This window comes from Haematobia irritans, chromosome 2 (assembly GCF_050003625.1).
Source record: "Haematobia irritans isolate KBUSLIRL chromosome 2, ASM5000362v1, whole genome shotgun sequence".
NCBI classification, from domain to species: domain Eukaryota; kingdom Metazoa; phylum Arthropoda; class Insecta; order Diptera; family Muscidae; genus Haematobia; species Haematobia irritans.
The window spans coordinates 184,206,793-184,234,392 of record NC_134398.1 but is presented as its reverse complement, the minus strand read 5'-3'; the positions used below and the strand labels follow the sequence as shown (position 1 = coordinate 184,234,392).

The following is a 27,600-nucleotide window of genomic DNA, read 5'->3' as shown; positions in this document are numbered from 1 at the left end:
TTGTTTCGTAGTTTATTTTGGTAAAATTGTTTCTAAATTTTGGTACATTTTGGTTTAGTTGAGTGGCAATCGTAGTAGGGCACACAAGATTTTTACTAGGTAGGGCACAAGATGGTTTTTTGAAGTTTGTAGTAAAATCCATCTTTTAAGTGTTTTTGTTTAATTTTTATTCGATAAAATTTCCATGAGATATTTATCCTTATTTAACAATTTTCTTAAGTTTAACAAAAATTTTTTGTGAAGTTCTCAAAATGAGACCATATTCGAAGGTTAAATCTTCGGACTTTGTAATGGGTAATATTTCAAAATTCTGTAATAGGGCAACCATTACAGCTTTCATTTCCAAAAGAGCAAATTTTTGACCTAGGAAAACACAAACAAAAAAAATGAAAACAAAAGTCAATAGACATTCACAAAAGATAACTCACCTATACAATTCCTTGATCCTGCACTAAAGGGGACAAAAGCAAATGGATGCCTGTCCATGGAATATTCAGCTAAAAATCTTTCTGGTTTAAATACCTCGGGATCTGGAAAATGTTTTGGATCTCTCATAATATCATAGATATGAACATTTACTTGAGTATTATCAGGTAATATGAGACCATTGATATGCGTTTCCGCAGTACATGTTCGAGCAATGAATGGTACCGAGGGATACAAACGTAGAGTTTCCTTTAAAACACATTCCAAATACTCCATTTTGTTAAAATCGAAAACAGTCAATGAAGAAAAATCACCTGTAGAGGACGTACATTTAATTTTGAAATATTTTTTAGGATACTTATTTGTTTCTTAGTTATTACCTATATTGGCTATTTCTTGACGACATTTCTTCTGAGCTTCTGGATGTAGGGCCAAATTCATTATTGTGAATATTAAACAAGTCGATGTTGTATCATAACCTTCGAACATAAAGGTATTGACTTCATCACATATGCCTTCATGGTCAATATTACCCAGAGATTCTTCATACAGCAATGTGTCCAACATAGCATAACGCTTCTTTTTACCAAATTCATCGCTATAAAGAAAAAAATCAATTGGAACACAAATTGTTTTGTAATGGATCGGAATGGGATTACATGGTAGGATTTTTATTCGAAATGGACCCACCATTTTTGATAATATTAATATTTGAAAGAATGTTCATTGTCTTGAGTTTAAAAGTGGTATATTACAATTATAACACTTTAATTTGAAAGTGTTATAATTCATCGAAGTTTAATCCAAATGAACTAACCAACTTTTTTTCATCATCAAAATGATTCTACAAGATATACTGGTAGAATGCACTTTATCTTTAGTTTATAAGTGGTATATTAAAATTATAACACTTTTATTTGAAAGGGTTTTATCGAAATGTAATCCACCCGAATTTCCAATCTGCTTTAGCATGAAAAAAAGCAGGTCTACAAGAAACATTGGTATAATGCACATTGTCTTTGGTTTTAAAATCCCCTCAAAAGAGGGAGGGGAAAATCGAATGTCTCAATTGGCATATAGAAATCGTCTTTAAACTTGAATCAACTAAACGGACGAAAAGACGAATATCTAAAGCTTTCAATTTTATGCAAAAATAATGGATTTCTTTTTTTTACACCTCCTAATATTTGGACTTACGTATTATCTGCATGCTCTGCTTGTTGTTCTTTCTTCAATTGATATTCGATACGCTTCTTTTCAATTATTCTGCTGCTAAAATCGGTAGCAATTTTCAAATCATGCTTATGTTTCTTATATCTTCCAAACAGTTTAAATATTAGTCCATAATACATAAGAGGATTATTGATTCTTTCGAGAATAATCTCTTCAATGTCATGAATTGTTTTGCGATATTGGGCACTGCCACTCTGATCATCGAGACTAACACCCAACGCCGTTTCTGAAATGAAAGAATATTTTTTAATATATATTATAAATAATTTACATTGTTTCCAACTAATTACCAATAACATTATTTAAAGTGAATTCTGTGACAATATCATTCACTTCAATTTCTTCCTTGGGTAGACTATGCAATTTCTTTAAAAGCTTTAGGCTTTCCTCTCTGAAAGAAACATATAATATTTTTATTAAAATGTAGAAAAATTCATATATAAATGAATGTTATATAAATTAAATTCCGCCCAAATTTCCCATAGAAATGAAATTTTGCAAAAATATCCTACAAAGTTTTGACAAAATTTCAAATAGAAATGAAATTTTTGAAAAAAAATCTATAGAAATGAAATTAAAAATAAAATCCTATAGAAATTTTGCAAAAATTTCCTATAGAAAGGAAATTTTGCAAAAAATTCATATAGAAATTAAATTTTGGGAAGAAATTTTGACAAAATTTCATATAAAAACGAAATTTTAATAAAATTTCTTCCAGAATTTAAATTTTCAGAAAATTTTCTATAGTACTGAAATTTTGACAAAATTTCCTATAGAAATTAAATTTTGAAAATTTTTTTATAGAAATGAAATGTTGACAAAATTTTGTATAGAAATGAAATGTTGACAAAATTTTGTATAGAAATGAAATTTTGACAAAATTTCCTATAGAATTGAAATTTGGACAAAATTTTCTATAGAAATGAAATTTTGACAAAATTTCCTATAGAAATGAAATTTTGACAAAATTTCCTATAGAAATGAAATTTTGACAAAATTTCCTATAGAAATGGTATTTTGACAAAATTTCCTATAGAAATGAAATTTTGACAAAGTTTCCTATAAAAAAAGGAATTTTGACAAATTTCCTATAGAAATGAAATTTTGACAAAATTTCCTATAGAAATGAATTTTTTACAAAATTTCCTATAGAAATGAAATTTTGCAAAAATTTCCTATAGAAATGAAATTTTGCAAAAATTTCCTATTGAAATGAAATTTTGACAAAATTTCCTATAGAAATGAAATTTTGACAAAATTTCCTATAGAAATGAAATTTTGACAAAATTTCCTATAGAAATGAAATTTTGACAAAATTTCCTATAGAAATGAAATTTTAACAAAATTTCCTATAGAAATGAAATTTTAACAAAATTTCCTATAGAAATGAAATTTTGCACAAATTTCCTATAGAAATGAAATTTTGCAAAAATTTCCTATAGAAATGAAATTTTAACAAAATTTCCTATAGAAATGAAATTTTAACAAAATTTCCTATAGAAATGGAATTTTGCAAAAATTTCCTATAGAAATGAAATTTTGCAAAAAATTCCTATAGAAATGAAATTTTGACAAAATTTCCTATAGAAATGACATTTTAAGAAAATGTCCTTATAGAAATGAAATTTTGACAAAATTTCATATAGAAATTAAATTTTGATAAAATTTCATATAGAAATGAAATTTTGATAAAATTTCCCATAGAAATGAAATTTTGATAAAATTTCCTATAGAAATGAAATTTTGAAAAATTTTTTTTTTATAGAAATGAAATTTTGACAAAATTTTCTATAGAAATGGTATTTTGACAAAATTTCCTATAGAAATGAAATTTTGACAAAGTTTCCTATAAAAAAAGGAATTTTGACAAATTTCCTATAGAAATGAAATTTTGACAAAATTTCCTATAGAAATGAATTTTTTACAAAATTTCCTATAGAAATGAAATTTTGCAAAAATTTCCTATAGAAATGAAATTTTGCAAAAATTTCCTATTGAAATGAAATTTTGACAAAATTTCCTATAGAAATGAAATTTTGACAAAATTTCCTATAGAAATGAAATTTTGACAAAATTTCCTATAGAAATGAAATTTTGACAAAATTTCCTATAGAAATGAAATTTTAACAAAATTTCCTATAGAAATGAAATTTTAACAAAATTTCCTATAGAAATGAAATTTTGCAAAAATTTCCTATAGAAAGGAAATTTTGCAAAAATTTCCTATAGAAATGAAATTTTAACAAAATTTCCTATAGAAATGAAATTTTAACAAAATTTCCTATAGAAATGGAATTTTGCAAAAATTTCCTATAGAAATGAAATTTTGCAAAAAATTCCTATAGAAATGAAATTTTGACAAAATTTCCTATAGAAATGACATTTTAAGAAAATGTCCTTATAGAAATGAAATTTTGACAAAATTTCATATAGAAATTAAATTTTGATAAAATTTCATATAGAAATGAAATTTTGATAAAATTTCCCATAGAAATGAAATTTTAAAAAAATTTTTTTTATAGAAATGAAATTTTGACAAAATTTCCTATAGAAATGAAATGTTGACAAAATATCCTATAGAAATGAAATTTTGACAAAATTTCCTATAGAAATGAAATTTTGACAAAATTTCCTATAGAAATGAAATTTTGACAAAATTTCCTATAGAAATGAAATTTTGACAAAATTTCCTATAGAAAAAAATTTTGAGAATTTTTTTTATAGAAATGAAATTTTGACAAAAATTCCTATAGAAATGAAATTTTGACAAAATATGCTATAGAAATGAAATTTTGCAAAAATTTCCTATAGAAATGAAATTTTGACAAGATTTCCTATAGAAATGAAATTTTGACAATATTTCCTATAGAAATGAAATTTTTACAAAATTTCCTATAGAAATGAAATTTTGCAAAAATTTCCTATAGAAATGAAAATTTGACAAAATTTCCTATAGAAATGAAATTTTGAGAATTTTTTTTTATAGAAATGAAATTTTGCAAAAATTGCCTATAGAAATGAAATTTTGCAAAAATTTCCTATAGAAATGAAATTTTGACAAAATTTCCTACAGAATTGAAATTTTGAGAAATTTTTTTTAAAGAAATGATATTTTTGAAAAAATGTCCTATAGAAATGTAATTTTGAGAAAGTTTGCCAATTTTTTTTGAAAACAAAATCTATAGAAATGAAATTAAAAAAAAATTCTATAGAAATTTTGCAAAAATTTCCTATAGAAATGAAATTTTGACAAAATTTCCTATAGAAACGAAATGAAATTTTGACCAAATTTCCTACAGGAATGAAATTTTGAGAATTTTTTTTTATAGAAATGATATTTTTGAAAAAATGTCCTATAGAAATGTAATTTTGAGAAAGTTTGCCATAGAAATGAAATTTTGAGAAAATTTTCGTATTGAAATGATATTTTTGAAAAAATGTCCTTTAGAAAAGAAATTTTGACAAAATTTCCTATAGAAATGAAATTTTGACAAAATTTCCTACAGAAATGAAATTTTGCAAAAATTTCCTATAGAAATGAAATTTTGCAAAAATTTCCTATAGAAATGAAATTTTGACAAAATTTCCTATAGAAATGAAATTTTGAGAAAATTTCCTATAGAAATGAAATTTTGACAAAATTTCCTATAGAAATGAAATTTTGAGAATTTTTTATTATAGAAATGATAATTGAGAAATTTGTTTTATAGAAATGATATTTTTGAAAAAATGTCTTATAGAAATGTAATTTTGAGAAAGTTTGCCATAGAAATGAAATTTTGAGAAAATTTTGACAAAATTTCCTATAGAAATGAAATTTTGACAAAATTTCCTATCGAAATGAAATTTTGACAAAATTTCCTATAGAAATGAAATTTTGACAAAATTTCCTATAGAAATGAAATTTTGACAAAATTTCCTATAGAATTGAAATTTTGACAAAATTTCCTATAGAAATAAAATTTTGACAAAATTTCCTATAGAAATGAAATTTTGACAAAATTTCCTATAGAAATGAAATTTTGACAAAATTTCCTATAGAAATGAAATTTTGACAAAATTTCCTATAGAAATGAAATTTTGCAAAAATTTCCTATAGAAATGAAATTTTGCAAAAATTTCCTATAGAAATGAAATTTTGCAAAAATTTCCTATAGAAATGAAATTTTGAGAATTTTTTTTTATAGAAATGATATTTTTAGAAATTTGTTTTATAGAAATGATATTTTTGAAATGTAATTTTGAGAAAGTTTGCCATAGAAATGAAATTTTGAGAAAATTTTCGTATTGAAATGATATTTTTGAAAAAATGTCCTTTAAAAATGAAATTTTGACAAAATTTCCTATAGAAATGAAATTTTGACAAAATTTCCTACAGAAATGAAATTTTTGAAAGAAATTTCCTATAAAAACGAAATTTTGATAAAATTTCTTGAATAAATGAAATTTTGACAAAATTTCCTATAGAAATTAAATTTTGAGAAAATTTCCTATAGATATGAAATTTTGACAAATTTTCCTATAGATATGAAATTTTGACAAAATTTCGTATAGAAATGAAATTTTGACAAAATTTCCTATAGAAATGACATTTTTGACAAAATTTCCTATAGAAATGAAATTTTGACAAAATTTCCTATAGAAAAGAAATTTTGACAAAATTTCCTATAGAAAAGAAATTTTGACAAAATTTCGTATAGAAATGAAATTTTGACAAAATTTCGTATAGAAATGAAATTTTTGACAATGAATGAAATTTTGACAAAATTTCCTATAGAAATGAAATTTTGACAAAATTTCCTATAGAAACAAAGTTTGAAAAAATTTCCTAAAGAAAGTGATTTTGAAAATTTTTCATTCTATACAAAATTTTTGTAATTTTAGTAACTTTTCCTATAAAAATTAAATTTTTATTTATATATTTTTTTTGATGTCCTATAAATAAGAAACTTTGACAAAATTTTCTATAGATAAAAAATTTTGAGAAAATTTCCTATAGAAATGAAACTTTGACAAAGTTTGCAAAAATTTCCTAAAGAAAGTGATTTTGAAAAATTTTTCATTCTATACAAAATTTTTGTAATTTTACTAACTTTTCCTTTAAAAATTAAATTTTTATTTATATATTTTTTTAATAAAATTTTATAAATTTTAACTTTTAAAATCGTGTCATTTGATTTTCGTTTTTAACCAATTTGCTTTGACTTACTTGAAGATATCGTTGAATGTCAGTAAAACATTAAAATGAAATGCGGGGGTCAAAAGTTTACGCCTGGAAAACCATTTGCGATCTAAAAGATTAACTCTTGGTTTTTTGATAGATATTTGGAAATTTGGAAAAAAAAAATTACTGACCTGAACTGATTAGTAGACCATCACCCAAAAAGGTTTTCAAATATTCATAAATAACTGATTTTTCCAATAAAGTTGTACTCTGAAACAATTCTACTGAATCTTCTGCAGTTACAATACTGTAGATGGGAGCTCTGAGAAAATGCAGTAAATAGCTTTTCCCCTTAGCATACTGATGACATTTGCGGGCATATTGGAATATGGTTACTAAAGTCAAAGAAAACTGTTTAGATTTTATAGAAAAAAATAAACTGCTATAGTTGTTTCGTACCGGGTGTTAATTTAAGAAGATCGAAATTATTGCCGAATTGTGGCAAGGCACCAGGAATGACGGTAATTTTTTCCTCTAATTTACTACCATCTTTTGTTCGCACACGTTTACAGAGACACAACACGTAATACGATTCATTTAATTTAAGTAGGCACACAATTACGGCTATTACAATAATAACTGGGATAAACCACATTTTTCTCCAATGATTATTTTTTATTTTTATATTTTTTTTTTATATTCTGTCTCACACCATGCACTTTGGAAAATTCTGTTTACTCTGAATATCAGAGGGTGACTAAAGTGTCTGTGTCCAAATTTAAGCTTTGCCCCATTAAAAAGGTCTTATCTATAATGTATCAAAATAGTTTTTTTTTTGTATTATCGCCGTTGAACTTTACTATGTGGCAAATCCACATTGAAATGGGTAATCGTGACAGTGATTTAAAAAAATTGTTATGGATTTCAAATAAAAAATAATCTTTATATAATTTACATGTCGCTATTCAACTGTGACTTATCTTTGGATTACAATGTTTTGCAATTATTTTTTCCTATGTTAGCGAATAGACAGTTTTAAAAGTGTAATAGAGAATAACCCTATGAAAGTTTAAATATTCTTTAGCACACCAAATAGAACCTTTTTCAAATCTAATGAAACCCCTTTCAAACCAATTGAAACCTTTTTTCAAATTAAATAAAAGCTTTTCCATTTCAAATGAAACTTTTAAATTCAATTGAAGCCATGTAACAGGTTGGCTGATAAGTCCCCGGTCTAACAAAGAAAAACATATTTTTTTGTCAAAATTCGTTTTTATTATTCAACATAGTTCCCTTCAAGTGCGATACAACGATTATAACGACCTTCCAATTTTTTAATACCATTTTGGTAGTACTCCTTCGGTTTTGCCTCAAAATAGACCTCAGTTTCGGCGATCACCTCTTCATTGCAGCCAAATTTTTTCTCTGCGAGCATCCTTTTGAGGTCTGAGAACAAGAAAAAGTCGCTGGGGGCCAGATGGAGAATACGGTGGGTGGGGAAGCAATTCGAAGCCCAATTCATGAATTTTTGCCATCGTTCTCAATGACTTGTGGCACGGTGCGTTGTCTTGGTGGAATATCACTTTTTATACCCTCCACCATAGGATGGGGGTATATTAACTTTGTCATTCCGTTTGTAACAAATCGAAATATTGCTCTAAGACCCCATAAAGTATATATATTCTGGGTCGTGGTGAAATTCTGAGTCGATCTGAGCATGTCCGTCCGTCTGTTGAAATCACGCTAACTTCCGAACGAAACAAGCTATCGACTTGAAACTTGGCACAAGTAGTTGTTATTGATGTAGGTCGAATGGTATTGCACATGGGCCATATCGGTCCACTTTTACGTATAGCCCCCATATAAACGGACTCCCAAATTTGGCTTGCGAGGCCTCTAAAGAAGCAAATTTCATCCGATCAGGCTGAAATTTGGTACATGGTGTTAGTATATGGTCTCTAACAACCATGCAAAAATTGGTCCACATCGGTCCATAATTATATATAGCCCCCATATAATCCGATCCCCCAGATTTGGCTAGCGGAGCCTCTAAGAGAAGCAAATTTCATCCGATCCGGCTGAAATTTGGTACATGGTGTTAGTATATGGTCTCTAACAACCATGCAAAAATTGGTCCACATCGGTCCATAATTATATATAGCCCCCATTTAAACCGATCCCCCGATTTGGCTTGCGAGGCCTCTAAGAGAAGCAAATTTCATCCGATCAGGCTGAAATTTGGTACATGGTGTTAGTATATGGTCTCTAACAATCATGCAAAAACTGGTCCACGTCGGTCCATAATTATATATAGCCTCTATATAAACCGATCACCAGATTTGACCTCCGGAGCCTCTTGGAAGACCAAAATTCATCTTATTCTGTTGAACTCCCATGCAAAAATTGGTCCATATTGGTCCATAATTATATATAGGCCCCATATAAACCGATCCCCAGATTTGACCTCCAGAGCCCCTTGAAAGAGTAAACTTCTTCCCATTCGGTTGAAATTTGGTACGTGATGTTAGTATATGGTATCCAACAACCATGCAGGAATTGGTTCCTATCAGTCCATAATTATATATATTTCCCATATAAACCGATCCCCAGATTTGACCTCCGGTGCCTTTTGGAGAAGCAAAATTCACCCGATCTGCTTGAATTTTGGTACGTGGTGGCAGTATATGATATTTAACAACCATGCCAAAAGTGGTCCATATCAATCCATAATCATACATAGCCCCATATGAACCAATCCCGAGATTTGGATTTGGAGCCTTTTGGAGGAGCAAATTTTATCCGAATCAGGTGAAATTTGGTACATTGTGCTAGTATATGGTCGTTAACAACCATGCCTAACTAGGTCCATATCGGTCTATTTTTATATATGGCCCTCAGATAAATCGATCCCCAATCACACAAAAATTGGTCCATATCAAGTTCATAATTGTATATAGCCCCCATATAAGCGACCCCCATATTTCAATTCTGGCTCTCTACGTACCGTGCAAAAAGTCCATATCGATTCGTAATTATTTGTAGACTTAACTATACCTAACTTTTTTGTCTAATATATACCACGTATGGACTAACTCACAATTTAGAAAACGATATTAAGAAGTTTTAAGATACCACAACCCATGTAATTCGATTGTGGATGACATTCTTTCGTAGAAGTTTCTACGCCATCCATGGTGGAGGGTACATAAGATTCGGCCTGGCCGATCTTGCGTGAGCGTGAGTGACGAAAATAATTTCAGAAAAATACGCTCACGAAAATAATCCCGCCCAGGGACATAAAACGCTTACGAGCTGAATTTATTTACAATTTTAAAAGTTAAATAAAGGGTGATACGGTCAAAATTTGGTCAAGGGAAAACGCGTATAAATCGGTGAAATCGTTTATTTAAGAAATCAAATTAAATTTCTTTTTCAAGTTCAATTAGTATAAAATTCAGGAAAAATATTCAGTTAGGCTTTCGCTTTTCCAAATCCGAATTACCGGGCCTCACGCTTGACACCTGCCATCAGATTTTGTACAGCCACCTTGTCCACCTTCTTCGCCGCAGAAAGCCAGTTTGCCTTGAACTGCTGCTCGTCCTTAGCAGTTTTTTTTTGTCTTCTTTAGGTTCCGCTTGACAATAGCCCAGTATTTCTCAATTGGGCGGAGTTCTGGCGTGTTGGGAGGGTTCTTGTCCTTGGGAACCACCTGCACGTTGTTGGCGGCGTACCCCACTCCATGGCCTTTTTACCGTAATGGCAAGATGCCAAATCCGGCCAAAATAGTACGGAACAACCGTGTTTCTTCAGGAAAGGCAGCAGACGTTTATTCAAACACTCTTTAACGTAAATTTCTTGGTTGACAGTCCTGGAAGCTATGAAAATGCTGCTTTTCAAGCCACAGGTACAGATGGCTTGCCAAACCAGATATTTCTTTGCGAACTTTGACAGTTTTATGTGCTTGAAAATATCTGCTACCTTTCCCCTTCCTTTTGCCGTATAGAACTCCTGTCCCGGAAGCTGCTTGTAGTCGGCTTTGACGTAGGATTCGTCGTCCATTACCACGCAGTCAAACTTCGTCAGCATCGTCGTGTACAGCCTCCGGCATCGCGCTTTGGCCGTCGTACTTTGTTTATCATCGCGATTTGGAGTCACTACCTTCTTGTAAGTCGATATTCTGGCTCGTTCTTTGGCTCGATGCACGGTTGTAGACGATACACCCAGCTTATTTGCGGCATCTCGGAGAGAGAGGTTAGGGTTTCGCTTGAAACTACCGGCAACTCTCTTTGTCGTCTCAGCGGCTTCCGGTTTTCGATTTCCCCCCGATCCAGACTTCCTGGCTGTCGACAAACGTTCCCCAAACACTTTAATTACATTTGTAACGGTTGATTTGGCAACTTTTAGCGATTTTGCCAGCTTTGCGTGCGAGTAGCTCGGATTTCCGCGATGCGCGAGCAAATTTTAATGCGCTGCTCTTCTTGCTTGGACGGCATTTTGACAACTGAAGAGTGAATTCCAAAATCAAAATAGGAGCAACATTCTACACACACACACCTTCAAAATGAGGGGTGTTCGGGTTTTTTAAATGCAAAATTGAAAGAAAAACGTCAAGTTTATATTGACCAAATTTTGACCGTATCACCCTTTAACGCTCTCGATTATAATCATGCTCATGTTTTCAAACATGTTCCTAAGGTAAATTACTCATAAAATTATTCGTAAGTCACGACATTTTTCGTGAGTCACGACATTTTTCGTGATACACGATATTTTTCGTGAGTCACGCTATTTTTCATAATACACGATATTTTTCGTGAGTCACGGTATTTTTCGTGAGTCACGACATTTTCGTGTGTGAGTGTGCGTGAGTACAAATTTTCTTTTCGTGAGTCCTACTAAACAATATTGTGCGTGAGTAAGATTTTTCTGTCGTGAGTGTGCGTGAGTAAAATATTACTCACGTGCACACCTCTAATGCAAGGAGGGTATGCTAACCATTGCACCACGGTGGCTCCCGCACTTATGGTATAACTTAGCTCTTGGTAATGCGGTAGAGAAGTAAGTACCTTCTTCATAGGACATGCCCAAATAGTACATGGTGGTTAGTATGTAATGTAACAAAGTAAGGAGTCATTTTTTTTTAATTTTTAGATTTGTTCCCAATTGCCTTCAAACTGCCTACACAGTAGAGGTGTACACGTAAGAAATATTTTACTCATGCACACTCACGACGGAAAATTTTCATACACCCACACTCACACTGAACAAAAAAAAATTTTTAGGTGATATTAAGATTACGCAACTTTTATTTTAGGATGTGAAATTTACAAAATATTAAGGACATAACATCATTAAAATAATGAAATTTTGATTAAAATAAAGTTTATAATCTTTGCTTCAAAATTGTTTTTTTGGATTAAATTTAGGACACAAATTTTGTAAATTTGAGCGTCCCTCCGTTAAAGTCGCATGTCATTGAACTAAGGCTAATTTTCCTTAAAGTATAGAAAAATATTTTTGATTTAAAGAAATTGTCCTTAAATTAACTGAAATATTGCAACTTTAGATTTAAGATAAAAACGCTTCAAATATAGGCTAAGACTTATTTTGAGGATTTAGCGTCTTTGGATTGAAGTTTTTTTTATACCCACCACCATAGGATGGGGGGTATATTAACTTTGTCATTCCGTTTGTAACACATCGAAATATTGCTCTAAGACCCCATAAAGTATATATATTCTGGGTCGTGGTGAAATTCTGAGTCGATCTGAGCATGTCCGTCCGTCCGTCCGTCTGTTGAAATCACGCTAACTTCCGAACGAAACAAGCTATCGACTTGAAACTTGGCACAAGTAGTTGTTATTGATGTAGGTCGGATGGTATTGCAAATGGGCCATATCGGTCCACTTTTACGTATAGCCCCCATATAAACGGACCCCAAAATTTGGCTTGCGAGGCCTCTAAGAGAAGCAAATTTCATCCGATCCGGCTGAAATTTGGTACATGGTGTCAGTGTATGGTCTCTAACAACCATGCAAAAATTGGTCCACATCGGTCCATAATTATATATAGCCCCCATATAAACCGATCCCCCGATTTGGCTTGCGAGGCCTCTAAGAGAAGGAAATTTCATCCGATCCGGCTGAAATTTGGTACATGGTGTTAGTATATGGTCTCTAATAACCATGCAAAAATTGGTCGACATCGGTCCATAATTATATATAGCCCCCATATAAACCGATCCCCCGATTTGGCTTGCCAGGCCGCTAGGAGAAGCAAATTTCATCCGATCCGGCTGAAATTTTGTACGTGATGTTAGTATATGGTCTATAACAACCATGCAAAAATTGGTCCACATCGGTTCATAATTATATATAACCCCCATATAAACCGATCACCAGATTTGACCTCCGGAACCTATTGGAAGACCAAAATTCATCTGATTCAGTTGAAATTTGGTATGTGGTGTTAATATATGGCCTCAAACTCCCATGCAAAAATTGGTCCATATCGGTCCATAATTATATATAGGCCCCATATAAACCGATCCCCAGATTTGACCTCCAGAGCCCCTTGGAAGAGCAAAATTCTTGCCGTTTGGTACGTGATGTTAGTATATGGTATTTAACAACCATGCAGGAATTGGTTCCTATCAGTCCATAATTATATATAGCTCCCATATAAACCGATCCCCAGATTTGACCTCCGGTGCCTTTTGGAGAAGCAAAATTCATCCGATCTGCTTGAAATTTGGTACGTGGTGGTAGTATATGATATTTAACAACCATGCCAAAAGTGGTCCATATCAGTCCATAATCGTACATAGCCCCATATAAACCGATCCCGAGATTTGGTTTTGGAACCTCTTGGAGGAGCAAATTTCATCCGAGTGAGTTGAAATTTGGTACATTGTGCTAGTATATGGTCGTTAACAACCATGCCTAACTAGGTCCATATCGGTCTATAGTTATATATGGCCCTCAGATAAATCGATCCCCAATCACACAAAAATTGGTCCATATCAAGTTCATAATTGTATATAGCCCCCATATAAGCGACCCCCATATTTCAATTCTTGCTCTCTACGTATCGTCCATATCGATTCGTAATTATTTGTAGACTTAACTATACATAACTTTATTGTCTAATATATACCATGTATGGACTAAATCACAGTCTTTCGTAGAAGTTTCTACGCAATCCATGGTGGTGGGTACATAAGATTCGGCCTGGCCGAACTTGCGGCCGTATGTACTTGTTTGGAATTAAGAACACATTTTTTACTTTGAAGTAGGTTAGGTTAGGAAGTATCTGTTATAATTTGGTTTTTTTATTTGTAAATTAACTGAAATATTGCAACTTTAGATTTAAGATAAAAACGCTTCAAATATAGGCTAAGACTTATTTGAGGATTTAGCGTCTTTGGATTAAAGTTTTTTTTTTTTGGAATTAAGAACACATTTTTTACTTTGAAGTAGGTTAGGTTAGGAAGTATCTGTTATAATTTGGTTTTTTATTTGTACGTGAGTACCTTTATTAATAAACCGCGAAAAAAGAATGAAAATTTGATAAATGTGATCTGTATCGTAATGTTAATTTTATTGGTCCTAGATTTAAAGCCAGATAGGTCGCTAAAAAATTTCTTTGGCTCGGAATCAATACCAAAATCCTTAAGGAAAGTTCAAAATTCTCTATATCACGTAAATATTTTTTTCAGTGTAGGAGAAATCCAAATTCGGTAACTGGCTCTTTCTAGTCTAACTTTTTTGTGCTTCGCTGAGCTCTTGAACTTTTTGGAGCTTCTCGCTATTTGATCAGCTCTCGAGCAAAATTGTCACTTCCGCGGCGTGCTGGCAGAAAAAAACCTTCGTTCTATTACCGAAATGTGTCATTCAAATTGAGACAATGCAACCAGTTCGTAAATATTAATTTTCTTTGTTTAAATTGATAGTCAATCTGTAGTAAACAAGATTTTTAGGTAGCCATCGTGGTACAATGTTTAGCGTGCCCGCCTTATAAAATATATAGTCTAACTGCCTGTTCATGAAAACCAAAATCGTCTCGAGTTGAATCGTTCGTCAAGAATCTAGAGTGAAACTAAAAAACCTTTAGATTTACTTCCTACAAAACATCGAACGTTGCCATGAACTCATCCCTTATGATTTACAAGTATTATCGAACATCGAAACAATTGTGATTCGAAAGATTCTAGGCCTTAAGCTATCAACGAGTGATTTGTGACGTTTCGTTCGTCTCGAGAAAGTAAGTGAGCTTGAAATACCGGGCTGCAACCATTACCCACTTGTATGTACATTTTTCTAGGGGTTATTCTCAGCTGCTAAGGGTGAGACAGACATGTCTTAATGTCTTTTAATTTCACTTAGTCTTAGCTGAACTGAGTTTGAACATAATTCTCTTATCGAAGAATGTTGAGAGTGAAATGCAATGAAACTTTATGAGATAACGATGTCTCTGCTCAATAGAAATTATGACATTTTTGTTTATTATTGTTTATAAATAAGAAATCTATAAGTTTCAATGACAATATTTTATTTTTAACCTCCTGAAGCCATTGTTTATTTGATTTTAGAGGAAATTTAAAATTTTCTCCAAAGTGTCGAGAAAGATAAAGAGCTTCGAATTTTTACATCCTTCTCAAGATCAAAAAAAAAAAAAGTTCAAACAACAGAAGCATTTTTATTTCCAGCAAAAAACTTAGAATTTGTTCTAAAGGCACAACTTTGAACGCCCTTCCATAAATGTCCTCCCAAAAATTAATTTCAATCAAAATCAATTTTTATACCCTCCATCATAGCATGGGGGTATATTAACTTTGTCATTCCGTTTGTAACACATCGACATATTGCTCTAAGACCCCATAAAGTATATATATTCTGGGTCGTGGTGAAATTCTGAGTCGATCTAAGCATGTCCGTCCGTCCGTCCGTCCGTCTGTTGAAATCACGCTAACTTCCGAACGAAACAAGCTATCGACTTGAAACTTGGCACAAGTATTTGTTATCGATGTAGGTCGGATGATATTGAAAATGGGCCATATCGGTCCACTTTTACGTATAGCCCCCATATAAAGGGACCCTCAGATTTGGTTTGTGGAGCCTCTAACAGAAGCATATTTCCTCCGATCCGGCTGAAATTTGGTATCTGGTGTTGGTATATGGTCTCCAATAACCATGCAAAAATTGGTTCATATCGGTCCATAATTATATATAGCCCCAATATAAATCGATCCCCCGATTTGGCTTGCGGAGCCTCAAAGAGAAGCAAATTTCATCCGATCCAGCTGAAATTTGGTACATGATGTTGGTATATGGTCTCTAACAACCATGCAAAAATTGGTCCACATCGGTCCATAATTATATATAGACCCCATATAAACCGATCTCCAGATTTGGCTTGCGAAGCCTCAAAGAGGAGCAAATTGCATCCGATCCGGCTGAAATTTGGTACATGGTATTGGTATATGGTCTCTAACAACCGTGCAAAAATTGATCCACATCGGTCCATAATTATATATAGCGCTCATATAAACCGATCCCCAGATTTGGGTTGCGGAGCCTCAAAGAGAAGCAAGTTTCATCCGATCCGCCTGAAATTTGGTACATGATATTGGGATATGGTCTCTAACAACCATGCAAAAATTGGTCCACATCGGTTCATAACTATATATAGCCCCATATAAACCGATCCCCAGATTTGGCTTGCGAAGTCTCCAAGAGAAGCTAATTTCATCCAATCCGGTTGTAATTTGGAACATGGTGTTAGTATATGATCTTTAACAACCGTGCCAGAATTGGTCCATATCGGTCCATAATTATATATAGCTCCCATATAAAACATTCTCCAGATTTGACCTCTGGAGCCTCTTGGAGGAGCAAAATTCATCCGATCCGATTCAAATTAGGAACGTGGTGTTAGTATATGGTCGCTAACAACCATACCAAAATTGGTCCAATCACACAAAAATTGGTCCATATCGGTTCATAATCATGGTTGCCACTAGAGCCAAAAATAATCTACCAAAATTTTATTTCTATAGAAAATTTTGTCAAAATTTTATTTCTATAGGAAATGTTGTCAAAATTTTATTTGTAGAGAAAATTTTGTTCAAATTTTATTCGGTTCATAATCATGGTTGCCACTCGAGCCAAAAATAATCTACCAAGATTTTATTTCTATAGAAAATTTTGTCACAAGTTTATTTTATTTTGTTAAAATTTTATTTCTGTAGAAATTTTTGTCAAAATTTTCTTTCTATAGAAAAATTTTTCAAAATTTTTATTTCTATAGAAAATTTTGTGAAAATTTTATTTCTATAGAAAATTTTGTTAAAATTTTATTTCTGTAGAAAATTTTGTCAAAATTTTAGGTATATTTTGTCAAACTGAATTATATACGTATTGGATCGATCTTTTTTGATTTAATATATACCACGTATGGACTTACATACAATTTAGAAGATAGTGTTAGGAGGTTTTAAGATACCTTGCCATCGGCAAGCGTTACCGCAACTTAAGTAATTCGATTGTGGATGGCAGTGTTTAGATGAAGTTTCTACGCAATCCATGATGGAGGGTACATAAGCTTCGGCCTGGCCGAACTTACGGCCGTATATACTCGTTTTTAAATAAAATCAATTTTTTATAACTCTCACTTCTCGATTTTTTACGGCCATTTTCATCTAGCTCCGTTAGGCTTTAACTGTCAGTGAACAGAAACTAAACTGCAAATATCTTCTCTCCGGTTAACTTTAACTGAAAATTTTTCAACAGTTAAGATCCTAACTGAAGTATGGAATAAATCGGCAAAATGGCAGATTTCTTCACAGTACGGCTTAAAAGTTCGTTAGCTAACGTAGCACTAACGGAGTTTCATGAAAATGGGGGTTAATGGGAAATTTTAACTTTTTTGTTTCAAATGGGTTAAAAACACAGTAAAAATTTATAAAATGGTACAAATTATTCAAACTTCCATTCTAGAAAAATACCGAATTTTTGAAAATATTTGATGTTAAACATTTCAGACAAGCGTTGCAAAGTACCATGAGTCATAATAAATTGTAAAAATTAGTTATTTTTCAAAATATCACAAATTTTTTAAATTCACATCCAAAACACTGAATTCGAATGATACCCGAAGAACTGATGCAAATTCAGTGCGACGGCTGTTGAAATGGTGGACATCCGTCCTATGACAAGCCTATGTTCAATTCATCGATTCTGCGCCAATTTTGCACCACTTCCGGATCCAAAAAGTACATTTTCACTACTTTTTGGCGAAGAAATTTTTACTTTTTTGGCGAAGAAATGCAAAGCAATTCCAGCGCATACATATTGCATACATATTTTTAAAAGATGTGGTTATCTTGTGAAAATACTCGGCACAGTGGGTTGGTGAATATCCCAAAAATCCCATACAATTTAATAGGTTGAAATTATATGAACTAGTTCGATTGGACTTCGAAACACTTTCATTCTCTGATATGTAACGAATATAAATCACTATTATAATGCTGCTCTTATTCTGCCCATTAGTGTATTTATATAAAATTATTGTTGACTCATGCTGATCACCGCCCAGTCCAAGCTTCTAAAACAACAAATTTCAAATGTGTTATGTAGGTATATGTAAATGTGTGCTTGAAAATACGAGATGTTTGTAAAATCGTTTCATTGTTACAAGGGTTCAATATCAAAGAAAGTATTACACTAAAAAAGTAAATCCACATAAAGGAAAATGTAGGTTAATTTTAGAAAATTTTAACAACTTTTACAAAATAAACAAATTCAAGAAAATTTATTGCATATAATTCTTTTTTTTCACTTCTTAATTAACATTTCGTAGTTTGAAGAAAAAATTCAATTAAAAATTGCAAAAAATAGCGCTTGACGGGCGCACATTTCAAAGATTTGAGTCCTTAATTTCAAGAAAACAATTCCTAAAGCAAAGACTGTGAACTTTCCACAGTTGGTAGAATTCTACCAAATGGTAGATTTTCTACTGTTTGGTAGATTGGTAGAATTCTTGATGTTCTATAGAGAATAAATTTTGACAAAATTTTTATAGCAAAAAAATTTCTATAGAGATAAAATTTTGTAAAAATTTTCTAAAGAGATAAAGTCTTACAAAAATTTTCTACAGAGATAAACTTTGCAAAAATTTTCTATAGCAATAAAATGTTGAAAAAATTTTCTACAGAGATACAATTTTGCAACAATTTTCTATAAAGATAACATTTTGCAAAAATTTTCTATAGAGATACAATTTTGACAAAAATTTCCATAGCAATACAATTTTGACAAAGTTCTATATAGCAATACAATTTTGACAAAATTTTGTATAGCAATAAAATTTTGACAAAATATTCTATAGCAATAAAATTTTGTCAAAATTTTGTATAGCACTAAAATTTTGCAAAAATTTTCTATAGAGATAAAATTTTGCAACAATTTTCCATAGCAATAATTTTGACAAAATTTTCTATGGCAATAAAAATTTTGCAAAATTTTTCTATAGAGATACAATTTTGTAAAAACTTTCTATAGAGATAAAGTTTTGCAAAATTTTTTTTCAGGGATAGCATTTTGAAAAAATGTTCTATAGAAAAAATTTTCTATAGAGATACAATTTTGACAAAATTTTGCAATAGCAATACAATTTTGACAATATTCTCTAGACTATTCAGTCCATTGTGATACCAAATTGGGGAACTTCTCTCTTATCATTGAGTGCTGCCCGATTCCATGTTAAGCTCAATGACAAGGGACCTCCTTTTTATAGCCGAGTCCGAACAGCGTTCCACATTGTAGTGAAACTACTTAGAGAAGCTTTGAAACCCTCAGAAATGTCACCAGTATTACTGAGGTGGGATAATCCACCGCTGAAAAACTTTTTGGTGTTCGGTCGAAGCAGGAATCGAACCCACGACCTTGTGTATGCAAGGCGGGCATGCTAACCATTGCACCACGGTGGCTCCCATAGCAATACAATTTTGACAAAATTCTCTATAGCAATACAATTTTGACAAACATTTTTGCAGCAATAAAATTTTGACAAAATATTCTATAGCAATAAAATGTTTACAAAATTATCTATAGCAATAAAATTTTGCAAAATTTTTCTATAGACATAAAATTTTGTACAAATTTTCTAAAGAGATAAAGTCTTACAAAAATTTTCTACAGAGATAAACTTTGCAAAAATTTTCTATAGCAATAAAATGTTGAAAAAATTTTCTACAGAGATACAATTTTGCAACAATTTTCTATAAAGATAACATTTTGCAAAAATTTTCTATAGAGATACAATTTTGACAAACTTTTCCATAGCAATACAATTTTGACAAAGTTCTCTATAGCAATAAAATGTTGACAAAATTTTTTATAGCACTAAAATTTTGCAAAAATTTTCTATAGAGATAAAATTTTGCAAAAATTTTCCTTAGCAATAATTTTGACAAAATTTTCTATGGCAATAAAATTTTGCAAAAATTTTCTATAGAGATAAAATTTTGCAAAAATTTTCCATAGCAATAATTTTTACAAAATTTTCTATGGCAATAAAATTTTGCAAAATTTTTCTATAGAGATACAATTTTGTAAAAACTTTCTATAGAGATAAAGTTTTGCAAAATTTTTTTTTCAGGTATAACATTTTGAAAAAATTTTCTATAGCAAAAATTTTCTATAGAGATACAATTTTAACAAAATTTTCAATAGCAAAAGAATTTTGACCAAATTTTCAATAGCAATACAATTTTGACAAAATTCTCTATAGCAACACAATTTTAACAAAAATTTTTACAGCAATAAAACTTTCACAAAATATTCTATTGTAATAAAATTTTGACATAACTTTGTATAGCACTAAAATTTTGCACAAATTTTCTATAGAAATAAAATTTTGCAAAAATTTTCCATAGCAATAGGTTAGGTTAGGTGGCAGTCCGATGTATCAGGCTCACTTAGACTATTCAGTCCATTGTGATACCACATTGGTGAATTTCTCTCTTATCACTGAGTGCTGCCCGATTCCATGTTAAGCTCAATGACAAGGGACCTCCTTTTTATAGCCGAGTCCGAACGGCGTTCCACATTGCCACATTGAAACCACTTAGAGAAGCTTTGAAAACCTCAGAAATGCCACCTGGCATAAGTTAAGGCAAAATGTTCCTACAAATACGCTTCGGAAGGCGCAGCGAAGCGGGCCGGGTTATGCTAATATATGTATATAATATAAATAACATTTCCAAAAATTATATGAAAATATAAATTATTATTTTTTTTAATTTTCTATTCGGTGACGAATATGTAACGTGTACGAACTTACTTGAAGATATCGTTAAATGTTTGCAAAACATTAAAATGGAAAGCTGGTGTTAAAAGTTTTCGCCTTTGAAACCATTTGCGATCTAAAAAATATTGAAAAAATTCTCTATCAATGTAATGCACACAGCCTTTTTAAATGTCTTACCAGAGCTTATGAGCAGGCCATCACCCAGAAATTCTTTTATAAGGCCGTACATGGGCGTTTTTTCCAGCATTGTTGTACTTTGAAACACCGCTGCCGATTCTTCTGGCGTTACAATATTATACAATGGAGCCATCAAGAAGTATAGCAAATAGCTTTTCCCTTTGGCATAATGTAAATTTTCTCGCATGTATTTAAAAAGTTGGTCTACGGTAATGTAAAAAAAAACGTCATATTTAAAATAGAATTTAAATTAGTTATATTTTTTTGTTAGGCTGCAAATGCAAATGCACACCTCGTTTCATATTAATTAAATCAAAATTATTCCCGAATTTGGGATAAATTCCAGGTATAACACAAATCTCCTTTTCTCTATTTTCACATCGAATTCGTTTGCAAAGACATAATATGAAATATTCTTCATTTAGTTTGTAAAGAAATAGCCATAAAACAACTATAGCTATGATAATAAGCCACATTTTCTATTGTGATTTGTCTTAAAAATTCCCAGAAGTATATTGTCACTTTAATCTCTCGATTTATACTAAAGTAAAATTTTCCAATTTATTTAGTTAAATGTGAATTGACTTACACACAGATTGCAAAGAGATAGTCCCTATTCTATTCTAATTACAATCTCGTTCTACAACCCGTTTACAATTTTCAAGTATGAATTGCATTTATAAATATGTATATACCAAGCTTCCAGTTAGATGATTAAAAATAATTGAATCGAGTAAATCGAAATTATCGATAAGAGTGCCCTTATTCACGCGACAAACCTTAAAAACCTCTATTGATGAAAGTTTCTTTAACCCTTTCACTACCGAATTAAAAGTAGCCATTGCAATATTGTTTGGTTTCTTCAGAACTAGTAGTATATTCGAGTGGTATAAAGTACAAGACGACAAATTTTTTTCGGAAATAATAATTATATAAATATGGATGTAACAAGATGCCCTCCTGGGTGGGAGTTAATGCACTTAAATATGTACACGCAAAAAAATAATTCTTTTCTCCCAAACGAAATTTTAGACAAACAAAGTTCGTTTCTCATTTGCTTTTCGCTGTAAGGAAGTGTATTTGGAAGAAAATTATATACTTTATTCTTTTCCAGGATGTAAAAAAAAAATCATAAAGACAAACTCAAAAAAAAAAAAAAAAAAAAAAACAAGTATATACAGCACTAAGTTCGGCCGGGCCGAATCTTAAATACCCACCACCATGAACCAAATATTAGGGTTTCCTTTGAAATTTCAGGAGGGCTTGAGGACTTGAGGACACTTCCCGAAGATAAATTTAAAGATTTCACCTATGAGGACTATATCAGATTCTGGATTTATAAGAACCATTTTTGTTTGAGTTTTAGAGGAATCCTTAACATCTCTTGTAAGTGTGCAAGAAAATTATAAAATAACGTCTTAATTTGAAATCTTAAATCTGTGGAAGTAAAATCTGAAAATTTTACATTGAGTTTCAAGCAATTTTCAAGATCAGTGCGCCTTCTACACCGTCAAGAAGTGAAGTCGGTCTATATGGAGGCATTATCAAATGGACCGATAAAAACTTAATCCGATACACGTTTTTGTGAGCCTAAAATATGAGAATATTTAAAAATTCAGGCAAATCAAATAAAAACTACGGTTTCTAGAAACCCAAGGAGTTAAATCGGGAGATCGTTCTTATAGGGGCTATACTAAAATATGGACCGATACTCACAGTTTTCGGCACACCTCTTTATGACCCGAAAATACCTCTAGATTTCCAATTTCAGGCAAATAGGATAAAAACTTCGGATTCTAGAAGCCCAAGAAGTAATATCGGGAAATCGGTCTATATGGGGGCTATACCAAAATTTGGACCGATACTCACCATTTTCGGCACACCTCTTTATGGTCCTAAAATACCTCTAGATATCCAATTTCAGACAAATTGGATAGAGACTACGGTTTCTATAAGCCCAAGACCCAAAATCGGGAGGTCGTTTTATATGGGGGCTATACCAAAACATGGATCTATACTCACAATTTTTGGCACACGTATTTGTGGTCCTACAATACCTCTAGATTTCCAATTTCAGGTAAATTGAATAAAAACTGCGGTTTCTATAAGCCAAAGAAGTAAAATCGGGAGATCGGTCTATATGGGGGCTATACCAAAACATGGACCGATACTAACCATTTTTGGCACACCTCTTTATGGTCATAAAATACCACTAGATTTCAAATTTCAGGTAAATTGGATAAAAACTACGATTTCTATAAGCCCAAGACCCCAAATCGGGAGGTCGTTTTATATGGGGACCATACCAAAACATGAACCGATACTCACAATTTTTGGCACACGTATTTGTGGTCCTACAATACCTCTAGATTTCCAATTTCAAGTAAATTGAATAAAAACTGCGGTTTCTATAAGCCCAATAATTAAAATCGGGAGATCGGTCTATATGGGGGCTATACCAAAACATGGACCGATACTCACCATTTTTGGCACACCTCTTTATGGGCATAAAATACCTCTAGATTTCAAATTTCAGGCCAATTGGATAAAAACTACGATTTCTACAAGCCCAAGACCCCAAATCGGGAGGTCGGTTTATATGGAGACTATATCAAAACATGGACCGATACTCACAATTTTTGGCACACGTATTTGTGGTCCTACAATACCTCTAGATTTCCAATTTCAAGTAAATTGAATAAAAACTGCGGTTTCTATAAGCCCAAGAATTAAAATCGGGAGATCGGTCTATATGGGGGCTATACCAAAACATGGACCGATACTCACCATTTTTGGCACACCTCTTTATGGTCATAAAATACCTCTAGATTTCAAATTTCAGGCAAATTGGATAAAAACTACGATTTCTATAAGCCCAAGACCCCAAATCGGGAGATCGGTTTATATGAGGACTATATCAAAACCTGGACCGATATAGCCCATCTTCGAACTTGACCTGCCTGCAGACAAAAGGCGAGTTTGTGCAAAATTTCAGCACGATTGCTTCATTATTGAAGACTGTAGCGTGATTACAACAGACAGACAGACAGACGGACAGACGGACATCGTTATATCGTCTTAGAATTTCTCCCTGACCAAGAATATATATACTTTATATAGTCGGAAATCGATATTTCGATGTGTTACAAACGGAATGACAAACTTATTATACCCCCATCACCATTCTATGGTGGTGGGTATAAAAAAACATTGTTTTCTAGCCAATTGCATTTTCCCTCGCATCTTTCTCACATCCACGAGGTTTTTAGTTCTTAACACTTTTTCCTGTAATACCAACAATGTAGAAGAAATTATACGATTTTATAAATTTTTAAAATTTTTTTACCTTTCGCCTCGACGGAGAATCGAACCGAGGACCATGCACATTGTAAGCCAACACACTAACCACTGAGCTGTGTACCTGTTATGGTCATCAATAGATAAATATCCATATAAGTTATATTTATATAGCATAGCTTGCGGCGCCTACGAACCGAATAAACAAAGTTTATTTAACAGAAACAAACATTTAGTTTGGCACCGTGGAGCAGTGGTTGCTACGTCTGACTTGCAAGCCAAGGTTATTTTTTTTCAATAAAAAAAATAACTTTTTTTATTGAAAAAATAAAAATTTTGTAACAAACGAATTTTTTTGGTGATAAAAGTTTAAAATTTTCGAAGCAATTCAAAAAACTCTACCAAAAGAAAAACGTTTTCGGTACATGTTTTCCAAACGTATTTTTTTTCTTTGCGTGTATGTTTAGAAACTCAAATATTATCAAAACTTGGCAATTTTTCTAGAATAGACTTAGCACTGTTTTTTACAATATTTGAATACTTTGTGACATTTTATTAGTTCCTACTCTATTTTTAACCGATTTGAAAAAAAAAAAAATAATTAGCCATTAAAAATATGAAAAAAGCGAGTTATAACAAGTAACAGGTTGGCTGATAAGTCCCCGGTCTAACAAAGAAAAACACATTTTTTTTGTCAAAATTCGTTTTTATTATTCAACATAGTTCCCTTCAAGAGCGATACAACGATTATAACGACCTTCCAATTTTTTGATACCATTTTGGTAGTACTCCTTCGGTTTTGCCTCAAAATAGACCTTAGTTTCGGCGATCACCTCTTCATTGCAGCCAAATTTTTTCCCTGCGAGTATCCTTTTGAGGTCTGAGAACAAGAAAAAGTCGCTGAGGGCCAGATCTGGAGAATACGGTGGGTGGGGAAGCAATTTGAAGCCCAATTGATGAATTTTTGCCATCGTTCTCAATGACTTGTGGCACGGTGCGTTGTCTTGGTGGAACAACACTTTTTTCTTCTTCATATGGGGCCGTTTTGCCGCGATTTCGACCTTCAAACGCTCCAATAACGCCATATAATAGTCACTGTTGATGGTTTTCCCTTCTCAAGATAATCGATAAAAATTATTCCATGCGCATCCCAAAACACAGAGGCCATTACTTTGCCAGCGGACTTTTGAGTCTTTCCACGCTTCGGAGACGGTTCACCGTTCGCTGTCCACTCAGCCGACTGTCGATTGGACTGAGGAGTGTAGTGATGGAGCCATGTTTCATCCATTGTCATATAGCCACGAAAAAACTCAGGTGTATTACGAGTTAACAGCTGCAAACACCGCTCAGAATCATCAACACGTTGTTGTTTTTGGTCAAATGTGAGCTCGCGTGGCACCCATTTTGCACAAAGCTTCCGCATATCCAAATATTGATGAATAATATGACCAACACGTTCCTTTGATATCTTTAAGGCCTCTGCTATCTCGATCAATATATGTATATACCAATTTTTTTGATGTTTTCATCGGTAACCACCTCTTTCGGGCATCCACTGCGTTCACCGTCCTCCATGCTCATTTCACCACGCTTGAATTTTGCATACCAATCAATTATTGTTGATTTCCCTGGGGCAGAGTTCGGAAACTCATTATCAAGCCAAGTTTTTGCTTCCACCGTATTTTTTCCCTTCAGAAAACAGTATTTTATAAAAACACGAAATTCCTTTTTTTTCATTTTTTTCACAATAACAAAATTTGCTTCACAAAAGACGCTCTATCTCACAAACTAATTGACTTACAGACGTCAAATTTTGACACGAATCATTTGAAAGTTGGTACTATATAAAAAGAATATGCATTTAATACTAGCGACGCCATCTATGTGTCAGACCGGGGACTTATCAGCCAACCTGTTATGAAATGCTCGTGACATTTCTGAGGGTTTAAAAGCTTCTCTAAGTGGTTTCACTGCAATGTGGAACGCCGTTCGGACTCGGCTATAAAAAGGAGGTCCCTTGTCATTGAGCTTAACATGAAATCGGGCAGCACTCAGTGATAAGAGAGAAGTTCAGCAATGTGGTATCACAATGGACTGAATAGTCTAATTGAGCCTGATACATCGGGCTGCCACCTAACCTAATCTAACCTACGGTTCTCTTCGTCCCATATCAACTTGGTTTGCTCGCAACCTTCGTTCATCATATTTGTCATGAATCCTGTAAAGATATGATGACTGATGAGGAAAAACATTAGCAAGGCCATTATAGGTTCCACGAATGTCCCCTTTAACCAGCACATCTTCTTTATTTCAGTGCTCAGGTTTCGAGCTCATTACGACATCGACTGACTACTTTAGACCTTATGCTTGCAATTATCCAAAGTCTTCATAGCTGCTTGAATATCGATGAAGAAGCTGACATCGCTTCATCAACAGCGACTAAGCAGCTTTTATGATTTCAAAAATTTCTGCCTGAAAATACTGCAACCACTATCTAACGTATACGACTCTCGTATAGTTTCATTGCAATAAATTCCGCTAGCAGTTCCTTCGTCCATTTTAGATCCATCTGTTTATATAATGAGAGTTCCGAGTTCCTTCTTTCCTCCCGCTCATCCATACTTGGTATAATATATTTCGGCTTATCGTGATAAATATGCTATAACGCTTCCTGACTAATTTCTGACAAGAGTACAATGCCGCATAGGCCTTCTTTATGCAGTCTGCAGTATTTTTCATCCACTTCAGTTGCAAGAGTCCAAGAGAACTCCCAAGTATCGAACTCTCCATCTCATATATTACAGCCAAATAGGGTAGTACTTACGAACAAATGGTATTTGGTAAGCGAAAGCACTCTCGACAGTAAGTCATTATTTCCAAGCATGAGGTATTGCTGCGGGTAATGTGATAGGGGGTTTTGGTAATGAGTTTTTCACCTCAACTACTCACAAAGCTTTTGATGGGTAGAATTTGATAACATTTGATAACCC

At 32.4% G+C, this 27,600-nt stretch overlaps 2 protein-coding genes across 4 annotated transcripts in view; one reads left to right on the top strand and one right to left on the bottom strand.

The window, feature by feature from the left end:
• Positions 1 to 27,600, top strand: part of tkv (serine/threonine receptor kinase thickveins) — a 671,465-nt gene that overhangs the window by 4,713 nt on the left and 639,152 nt on the right. The gene's annotated exons all lie outside the window — the stretch shown is intronic.
• On the bottom strand, positions 144 to 22,024 carry LOC142226785 (putative cytochrome P450 4ac1). Of its 3 annotated transcripts, none has more exons than XM_075296996.1 (8): positions 21,903 to 22,024; positions 21,314 to 21,517; positions 21,170 to 21,251; positions 1,950 to 2,050; positions 1,624 to 1,885; positions 807 to 1,024; positions 429 to 740; positions 144 to 363 (listed from the first exon to the last, which is right to left on the bottom strand). In XM_075296996.1, exons 2-8 carry the CDS (start codon positions 21,498 to 21,500, stop codon positions 200 to 202), a joined length of 1,326 nt encoding a protein of 441 aa, XP_075153111.1. In that variant the 5' UTR covers positions 21,501 to 21,517; positions 21,903 to 22,024; the 3' UTR covers positions 144 to 199. The 3 variants fall into 3 exon arrangements, with proteins under 3 accessions (XP_075153111.1, XP_075153110.1, XP_075153109.1); XM_075296995.1 differs by lacking the exon at positions 21,903 to 22,024 and adding an exon at positions 21,606 to 21,851; XM_075296994.1 differs by lacking the exons at positions 21,170 to 21,251; positions 21,314 to 21,517; positions 21,903 to 22,024 and adding exons at positions 6,869 to 6,950; positions 7,015 to 7,218; positions 7,283 to 7,584.